The sequence below is a fragment of the Chaetura pelagica genome, unplaced genomic scaffold, assembly GCF_000747805.2.
Source record: "Chaetura pelagica isolate M959 unplaced genomic scaffold, ChaPel_1.0 scaffold37, whole genome shotgun sequence".
Taxonomy (NCBI): domain Eukaryota; kingdom Metazoa; phylum Chordata; class Aves; order Apodiformes; family Apodidae; genus Chaetura; species Chaetura pelagica.
Window position 1 is genome coordinate 6,269,547 of NW_009954567.1, and position 10,732 is coordinate 6,280,278.

General features: G+C 35.0%; 1 protein-coding gene across 2 annotated transcripts in view; it reads right to left on the minus strand.

Moving 5' to 3' along the window:
• PAPD4 (PAP associated domain containing 4) overlaps window positions 1-10,732 on the minus strand; it is a 41,602-nt gene that overhangs the window by 19,531 nt on the left and 11,339 nt on the right. For both annotated transcript variants that reach the window (XM_010005385.1, XM_010005384.1), the window contains exons 7-9: window positions 9,866-9,935; window positions 6,168-6,244; window positions 3,383-3,511 (exon numbers count right to left, since the gene is read on the minus strand). In XM_010005385.1, coding sequence (XP_010003687.1) covers window positions 3,383-3,511; window positions 6,168-6,244; window positions 9,866-9,935 — 276 coding nt within the window. The remainder of the gene's footprint in view (window positions 1-3,382; window positions 3,512-6,167; window positions 6,245-9,865; window positions 9,936-10,732) is intronic.

Sequence of the window (10,732 nt, forward strand, 5' to 3'; positions counted from 1 at the left end):
TTCCCTACATCTAATACAGTATGACTATCACAGCATAAGAAGCCTCCAGATACTGCGGAAGTATACATTCTTCAGCTGCAAAGTATGACATACTGCTTCTCCAACATTAACCTGAAGATAAAACGCCCAACACATTTAGTAGGCATTGCTAGAAAAATTGCCACAAAACACATACATAGTCTCATGCTGTTAGCTGCTCTACTAAACGGAAAACAGGTTATAAAGATTATACGGACATTAACGATACTAACAAGCACAACACCAACTAAACAACTATAACTTTCATGAAAGTTATGGATGGGGAGATCATCTATTACACAATACAAACAACAGGAAAAAAACTTATCTCCCACTTAGGTGGGAGATTGGTGGTCCTACAGATAGAGAGGAAGAAAAATTCCAAAGTATTCACATCCCACTCAAGTCTTAGAGCAGCCACGTAAAGAACTGCTGGAGCTTTAACATCATGTCTTCAGCATGTTGTGGGGTTTTCTTTAAACAAATGGTTTACATCATTCGCTAGGGAGAATGATAATTAAGCTGTGCATACAAGACTTTGACTTGGAACTTAATTCACCCTTTAGACAAAGTCTCACAAGGGATGAGATGTTACACAATTCTTTTCCATAGGGACTAAGAATCAGAACAGCAGAATTCTCAGAACATGCTTGGGATGTCTTCAAAGAGTATACTATATTAACTAGCAGGACTACTAAGAATAGGATCACAGTTGCTTTAATAATATTTTTGCTTGTGGGTGTTTAGAAATATGCAAGAGCATCTTATTTCTTCAACATCTTGGATAATTTCCAGTTCTCCATCACACGAAAATAAAAAGCAACAAAATCTGAGCAATACATGCAATCAGGGTATTTTATCTGAGTCTGTATGCTGTACTAGAAGGATGGAGTTAAGGGGAAAAATTACCACTTATCACTAGTGTTTGCCACATGAGTTTTCCTTTTCTTGCTGTACAAGGCAGTAGGACCTGTTACCTGGAGGAAAGTTCATGTGCACTGATAAACACAGACACTGATGTACCTATGAAATAAACTCAAGCCACACTAACCTTAGGTCCAAAGAAATCCACACAAATAATAAGAACATGGGAATAGATTGAGTAGTAAAGGAAAGAAATTTACCTACTGAAGACAAGGACGCTATTTACTGCGAAAGCAAGCTTTTCCACTTTTCCCTCCCCAATAGCATCCACAAAAGCTCTATTAGAAATTCTATGACTAGGACACAAGCAACAGAAATAAAGCAGAAAAAAAAAAAAAAAAGTTAAAAACTGCATGAATAAAACCTCAGAATCTAAACAGCTGATACTAGATACATGTCCAGAGCCATGCTTCTAATGCCTTTTTTAGCATAAAGGCTGATAAAGCACAGGTAGCAGGCTCCTCTTTGATCTGTGGACTGCTGATCCTTCTCAGGCAGCTGTGGCAGCTACCAAAGACAACTACAGCAGAAGTCCTCATGCTTGCAGGGTTGTTACTTCTTTGTAACTCTTTTCCCTTTTGTGTGTTTATTTTTTGCACAGCTCAGTAATTGGCCATTCACGACTGCAACACCGGACCCAATACAACTTTCCAAAGTAACAGATACAGTGAAAACAGAAATAGATTTAAAGAATATAAGTGAAAAGGCCTGTTTCCATTAAAAATGTAAACTGCATCAAATGTTTATCTAGTCATTGCTAAGATTACCACTAATCGTATGTAAAGCTCATTTTTCTCCTCTCCTTATTGTGTTTCACCTTTGTATAGTGATCTTCAAACCCAGTAGTTCCCCGCATTTTCAATTTTGTATCTAATACTAATTTGACACTTTTAAGTTCATTATAACTTCATCTCTTCCAATGAACATTTTTTGATTTATTGATTTATTTATTTTTTTCCCCAGATGTGTATTAAGGTTCTACGTTGAAGTACTCAGTCACCTACAGTATGTTTCAAAGCTGTGAAAACAGAAAAAAAGAATCTGTGGCACTCCACCACAGTGGAGTCCCTCCTAGGACCTCTACTACAGATACTGTTCAGCTTAAAGAAAGCCACCAGCTTGAGTCAACTATCATAAAAAGCTTTACACCCTAGTACAGAGTGGGTGTAGCATGACCTTAAAACCAATAGTCAGCTACCCACTCTATGACAACTATCTACATTCCAGGCCAAGCAAGCTGTCAAGAGGAGCTAAACATTGTTTCTACCTGATGTTAGAAAAATTTAAAACCTACACAAACTGACAAAGGGGCAAGATCTAAAATAAGAGTCTATTTGTCCACAGATTATAAAACATTAGGAACCAGTTGTCATAAAAACATGAACAATAATAATCAGCATGTTACCAAAAAATTAAAGCAAATGAGTAGAATGAATACAAGCAGCAAAATACACTGTCCACACACGAACTGACAGGAATTCAGAAAATACTTCTACCAGCATGTTAGTTCACATGATGTACACATCAGGGGTTCCTTGCCTTCCTTTGTGTAGCCACTTTTCTCTCAACAAAGAACCAAGAAACTCATACTGAGCTATATGATTTCTTAAATTATAATCCTGAAGTCTTTAGCAAGAATTGCAAATTGCAAAAAAATCACAAACATGGGCTTACTCTAACGAAAGAAAGAATAAGGGGATAAGCTCATTTCAGTCTGTTCCTCAAAAACATTCCTAGGCAGCATGGGTTTCTTGAATTCTTAACAATGATCCTTAGTTTCTCAGGTGAAGCTCTCCAGCTCCATACAGATATTCAACATATTGAAGTCACAAAGAAAGAGACTGCCACAGGCCCTGAAATATCCCAACTTTTAATGGTCTTCAACATGTCACCTTACAGGAGACAGTAATCAGTGGAAAAAATGTAACTAGATGGTAGTGCCTTCTTGAATATACATGTTCCCCATGTCCAGCCCTCCAGGCACCAGGAGACAGAAAAATGACACCATGGCATGTGTTGTCCCTTTGAATTTTCTTGGAAGCTCCCAAATAAGTAAATCAATTAAAAAAACCCACAAAACCAAACAAAAAACCAAACCAAACCCCACTGAATTTATTTTGTTTACATTTTTTCATTTGCTAAAACGCTGAATTTTTCTTAACCAGTGCTTGAGTTTACTTCATAGTTATTTAGTGTTCTGCAGGTATACTGAATTGTTTAAACTTCAAAAAAATCTTATTAAAGCTGGTAATTCTGCCTCCAGAGAAGAGGTTCACTTATTGAAGAAAAATGCAGCACTAGGGAAATACAGTAAACCCACTTTATTTTCAGATTTTTGTCTGTGGAAGATGAGTCCTGCTGGTGTTTAATGTTATTATAGGAAAACTATACAAATACAAACTTAAAAAGGACAGTTTCAACATATTAAAAAAATACTTACTTTGTAAATAGTGCAAAACCATCAATACAAGACTATAGCTGCTTAAAGTACCACGACTGGCATCATTTATTTCATGAAAATTTGCCCACTTCTTAACAACAAGTACTAATGGACGTACTCGATTCTCAACTGCAAGTAAAACAAAAACATCTCAAAAAAAAGCACATTTAACTATGCATCAATCAACATTTTTTCCTACTCCATCAACATGATATTCCTGTATTCTAAGGATACCTTTTGCAAACATTTTATAAAATTCACTTAGCTCTTCTACAACTACAATCCATCCTATAAAAATCAGAAAACAAAATTACATTTGAAAATAGTCTTTTGAGTAGTAATATTCACAGACACATTACAATGGGTATGCCAGGTAAACTGCAGATAAGACAAAACTGGGCACATCAGTCAATGTCATGTTATACTTTTAAGTTCTCTCCAGTTCACTGTACTCATTTTCCCTGAAGTAACTTGCTGCCATGACAGACTGTATCTAATTTTTTAATTTTTTATTTAGATTTATATAACTTCAAAGGAAGGGAAAATAATTCTCCTGGCTGGAGGGGACAGAGCTCATTCTTAAATTTTCCCCAAGATCCATGAAGGCAGCAACCCCTTCACACAAACATCAATTTTAAATTTGCCTTGTCCTCAGTAGCTTTTTATGTAGATGAAATATTAGATTCAGTAACTCCCGAAATCAAGACAAATGCTTTTCATGAGGAAAGACATAAATATAGGTGCATTCCAGGTATGATCTTCTGAATATCTGGAGAACAAAGATAGCCTTCTAGTTACAGCAGTAATGTGACATAGGGAGATGTCACTCTCACCACCACCTCCTGGGGACCTTGCAGCATACTTAGTGATGGCCTTCCAATGCCTTGTGTGTTCTGGAGTATCTTTTCTTTCCTGACACAGCTACCCCCTCAAGAAAATGCACAGTAATGTCATTTGCTAAAACATCCAGCTTCCACTCATTGAAAAATACCTACCATGAATTGCAGATTTAATCACAGATATGCTTTGTTAAGCCAGAAACTGATACCACAACAGGATGGCCTTTAGTTTCAAGATCTGCTTTATCTGCCTACATGTTCTGTGGACATTCTACTTCACTTTGCCATATCATCTTTGATTTTTTTCAATGCACTTATGCAGCAACATAGAAGGGATGATTTTAAAAAAGACACAAGAGCATGCATAGGAAAAAATGTTGTTCATGCTCACTAAGATAACCAGTTTGTTGTTTTCATGAGCACCCAATTTCTTCTAATGGAACAAACTGACCCACTTGTCTTCCACATGAGAGGTAATTTTATATTTTTTTCTCACAGGCGGGGTGAAGCCCTTCAGCCACTAATTTATATGAGCAGGCTAATAGTTTTATTGCTATCCACTCTGGTTGATATGACTTCTGAAAGCATGTAAAGAGAATGTAAAAAATTTCCATTTTCTTTTGTTTGCCTTATGTCACTTGAAAGTTTTCTAGACCAAAGAAGACAAGACAGAATGTGCTTGCTATGATTGCTATTTAAGAAAGTCTATCACATTGAGGAGATAATCTTTCCAATCAGAAGTCTCCCTTAGCTACTAACTCAGTCTTGACCTCAAGAAAACAAAAGTGTTTATCCTTCAACAGGAGATGTAAAATTTATTTTGCTGGCCTTGTAAAAGTAGGCACTGAGGCAGAATGGAAGAAAAAGTGTGATGCTAGGACCCCTTCCACTGCTCTTTTCACATCTGGACTCTTGTCTGCTCCACAGTGATTTGCTGAGAAGAGTAAGGGAAATCTGTGGCAGAAGGTAGGAATAACTGTATCAACATTAGACTTGGTGAACTGATCCCTCACCGGTAGCCATGAATTACAAAGATTATTTCCCTAACCTTTTTAAGCTTGAAGGAAGTCCTTCTCCAGGCATACGCTTTCCTGGATGGATTAAGAATTTACAGTTAACAAACCTATCCAGCACAAGTTGTAGGCTCTTGCAGTAATGTGAATATGGAAGACTGAAACTATTGCGACTGAAATATTAGTAAAAATTAACTAGTAAAGGTAACTTTTACTGATAATAAAAAGGAATTCTTGTAGGCAAGAGCTGAAGCAGGTGGTAAAGGAAGAACTGAAAATGGTCAAGAAGAATTAGCCTGAGGTCTACTCCTTATGTATTTATCTGTCACAGGACATCATGATGCTTAGAAAACTGTAGTTTAGCACTAAGAGTACTATTCTTATTACTTCCCCTTCATAAGTTTGTTTCATAGCCTCTCCCTAAAACGCGAACTCCAGAGATGACACAAACCAGTTTTGTTCTGGGGTTAGTATAAAAACTGAAGCAGTATTTTGGATTTTCTGAGGAAAGACTCTGTAACAGTATACTGACACAGCTGGCCATTAGCCACACATATCTATCAGTGGCTGTAAGGAAATAAAAGAAACTGGAGATTCTACCACTAGATAATCATTAGTATAATGATCTCATTATCTGCAGAATACTGAAGCAGCCCTTGTAGCAGATACGTGAACCTTAATATGAAGAAGTTATCTGTTAACTTCTCAATATTATAATACTCAATTAAAAACACACCTAGCTGAGGTATCAGTTTTCTCCATATATTTAGGATGAGCAATGAGAAGTTATCTTAAAGCTATCTTATGCAGCTCATTACCTTATTTTATATATAGTAAGCTAATATATTCAACTAAATTTTAATAGTCTATTAATACTAAAACATACATTTAAAAAACAGTTTATAAAAATAAGAAAATAAATTAAAAACTCACCGTATGCATAAGATCTCAAAAGAAATGTGTTTCTTATTCCTACAACATTGTTTACATTCAAGTCAAACTCCACACGGCTATTGGGGAGAAAAGAAAAAGAATCAAGCATCATGGTATTCAATTTCAGAATTTATTATCTACTTAATGACAGAGGTAGAGAAATGTAACTTTAAGATAATACACTAGAATTTTCTTCAAACAGATTTTTGATGCTGCAATTTCTACTCTAGCTTTGTTTATAGTACCTGAGCAGATTTGAATTCCACTGTTATAAAAATGTAATTGTTGTTCTATATAGAGCATACATGTAGATCCCAATTTAGACCTTGGGACAACTTAATATATCAAATATCGTTTGGATTTTTAACAAATCTGTCTCCCAACTAGACTTGAACTACATGATTTATTGTGGACAACTTTCAATGCCAGGAACAATTTCCTGATGTATCCTTTTAGGAAACCATGCCAATGAACTGAGAAGAGTCTGAAGAGGTCAAAAGGGAAGAGTACCTTTTCTGGAATGATGGTCAGATATAATCAGCAAATACTTTGAAACAAAACTGTTTACTATTAAACATTGCATGTTTGTAATAAAATAGTTTTAACAACTGTTTCATGCTGTTAACAGCAAGTAGGAACAAGGCAAACAAGCACTACCTGCTTTATTTACATCACATTTGAGCCCAAAATTTGAACTTCATACTGCATATAGAGCTTAACTACTGACAGTATTCAAGAAACAATATTAAATTAATGATTAATAAGGTATAGCAACACGAGCTGCCAATTATGGACTAAGAAGTAGCATTCTGCAATGTACAGCTATTTCCATTTTCCGTATTTGAGTCTCATTCACATAGCATTTGTTTGCCTGAATATTCCTTTGGATTTTCTAGAATTATTGGAATGTGAACATGGACCTGGAATTTATTAAACTGGATAAAAAGCATTAATTCAATACCTACAAAGGGGTTTTGGACATCATTATCTAAATTAAAACACTCTTTGCACCAAAAAGATTACATAACATCAAATCTGAATGAAGTATGATTTCTATGTATTTTAAGAGCATATTACATAATACTACAGGAAGTAAACATGCTTGAGTTGCTACTTGACAGTTGTAAAAAGAAACATAAACACTAGTAAGAATATTAATTGTATGTGCTAATATAATAAAGAAATGTGTCAGGCTGCATGTGTAATTCAAAGTAACCTCAACTAACAAGATTACTATTTATGAGATGCTGATTAAGCAAATTATATAGCAGTTACTTTGTACTTTAATATGCACATTTAACAGATGTTCCAGTTATGGCAAGTGAAAAAAGTTTTGTACTGTTGGGACTCAAGTTCTACCAAAAGCTCTAAAAGAGAGGCGAAGAGTCAACTGTATATCAAATGTAGTAGCAAAGGAAGCTTTTGCATCCTCTGTAGTACAGAAATCTTGTTAATTAATTTAAGGCTTGTCTGGTAGCAGAGCCAGTATTGGAATTATTTCCTGGGAAAGACTCCAAAAAAAATAGACAGTATGTCTTAAAGTGCAATGGATCTTCCCTTACTGTCATAGCACTAAAAAAAACTTTAAGATTAGAAAGGAGGGCAAACACACACTGAAAACTTCCTTGCCAATTTTCATGTATACATGCCAATTTTCAGGTATACATGGACTACTGGCAACACTGAGAGTCCAGATGCACAGATACCACCCACTGAATTCTACCATTTTCTCTCAGTAGCTGAGCATGAAGAAAACTCACTTTCACAAGAAGCTTGTAATGTTTAGTTTCTGGTTTTGGGTAAAATAAGCTTAATGACCTGGATACAGAATATCCAATTAATTTTTCAAGGCCTCTGTGAAAAAATACAGGGTGTGCATGTTATATATGGCATGAGCTTAGGAAAAACAGGTGGATAAGAGATTGGAAAGAAACAGATGCTTAAATAAAAAAACAAAACATGGGTGGAGGATACAGGTTATGTAAGAGAAAATTAACTGGAAAGAAAGAAAAAAGCAAACAAAGAAGCCAATCCAAAGTCATGTCACTACCCGCCAAGCCTTTCTTCTAAAAAAGCCACAGGAAACCAGATGGTGAACAGTACTAGTTTTTTCTCTCAGAAATGTAATGGACAGCTTCTATTCTAAGATGATTATACTTGATTCAGTAGGAAATAAGGAATTATTTAAATCTTGTCTAAAAGGTATATGAATACCACGACTGTTACACTTTTTTGCAAGTTACCCTAGCATGGACTATAAATGCTTACAAAAATCTTCCAACTTAATCACTTTCATACTTCAGGTTTCTTTTTAATGTGCATTTTCTCATTTTAAATTGGAAAAAAAAAATCTTGCTATAACTCCATGATTTATTCATTATTTGTAGCAGGAATTTACTGTTTAGTGTATCTATGAAAAGACTAACATTATAATATGTAGCTAAGCAATTTAACCCACATTTTAGCTTGACAAGTGTAATCCCTTCAGAAAGTATGGGAGAAACAATCTTCTGCACTGCTAAAGGAGAAGGTTATTAGAGAGAAATTACTGAAATTTTTAAAAGGTAGTCAAGCATACAGAAGTAAATATGGCATTAGGTGAAAATAAAAAAATAAAAAAAAATCACAACAAAAAAACCCCTAAAAAGTGTTACATCATCTCAGATGCATGAAAAGCTTAAATGGATTATATTAGTACAAATTGTAAACACGAGACATTGAGGTTTTTTACAGCAGGGTTTCTGGCCTGATATAGTGTGGTATATAAAGGTATATTACTAAGAGAGGCCAGAGAAGTGGGCTTGTTTGTTTTTAAAAGACAGGGTTGCAAAATTTCAAAAGTGTACAGGCAGAATAAGATAGATACTTCAGAGCTATTCAATGTCCTACTTATAAAGAGTAGTTAGGCTATGTTATTACATGAAGGTGATAAACATAAATCTTACAAAATCTAAGCCCAAAAATATAGGAATATTTGAATGTTATTCAGACACCTACTCAATCTGAGTGCATTGTACAGTTTTTTCCTCTACTTTTATCACACATGATAATACATTGTTCTTTGTCCTAATATATCCCTCTTGATTATTCATTTTCATGTCTTCATAATGAAGATAAAATAATACTATAACATAAAACACAATTATTTCTCCAATTATTTCCTCCTCCTAAAAAAAAAAGTAGTTTAGTCCCTAACACTGTGAATAGAACACATAATTCTACTTTGTTAAACACAGCATACTGCCCCAGAAGACAGCAGAATATTTTTTAAAAAATCAAAACCAGAAGAAGCTATTGTGTTTTAGTGCTGTTTGTATGGTGTAAACACTGTGAATTATTCCTTAAGTAGCTTAATAGTTATGTTTGCACAGCAAGCAAAATGATCGTTCACAACATTTTTCTTTGTACCACTATTTTTCTGTCATGAACCATTTGTCAACTGCAGTCCTCTACATACAAATAACCCATAGAAATACATAATGAACATCACAGAACTAAACAGCGTCACAACAAGTGTTTCAGGCCATCAAGGAAGTAAGCTAACTGCCACTGCAAGCTAGCTATACAAATTGGCAATACAACTATAGTACAACACAAACAAACAAAGCATTACTTTGTGGGGCTACTCACACAGACAGTACCCATAGAGTACTTTCCCACAGGAGAGTTAAAAAAATTATGTTGAACAGAATACTTACCTGACTTTATCCCTGAACTTCACTATTGGCACTTTTGCTCGAATCAGCTGAGGTCGCTCAATGTAGCCTGCTGAAAGAGAGAAAAATATGAAATTAACTTTCATGTAAGATGCTGATCTTAAAGTTAAGATCCGAAAGTGGAGGCATACTGAGTGATTTATAGCAAATAGTAACTTATTAAATTTAGCAAAAACACTCAGAAGGGTTTTGCTAAACTAAGTAATCTCTAGCAACTGGAGCAAAAATATATTACAGGAAAGCACATAGAAAAAAACGCACTACATATTTAGAGAAAAACATTAGTGGAAGAATTTTCTGTGGTAAGTATATTCAAGAATTTGAACAGAAGATTATACAATGCTTTTCCTGATCAGTACTTTTCAAAGAAATCCTGAACAGTTATAGTTAAGGTTCAAAAATAAGGGAGCAAGAACTTCTATGAAGGATGGCCAGAAACTTAAGCCCAGCACTATATTGTAGCAATGGACACATGACTGGCTGCATTCTTTTTTATCATGTCTAGTTTGCTTGCAGTTGAAATTATCTATTTTACTGATCAACAAGTATTAGCACAGGTGTATCTTCACTACGCAATGGACCGAGCTTAAAACTTCCTTTAAAAACTGTTTGACTGAAAAAGTACATACCAAGAAATATATATTGAATTGTAACTGAAAACAGGACTGCACTTCTCATCATAAATGGGGCATGCTTTTTGCTTTAGTGGTGATAGGACATGCAACAAATATACAGCCACAGAACTGCACCTCAGATTATTATTCACAGTATAGACAGACATGCTCAATGCCAGACCATGCAAACTCAAACACACTAAGCTCTCCCAGACACACACTGTGCCATCCAATG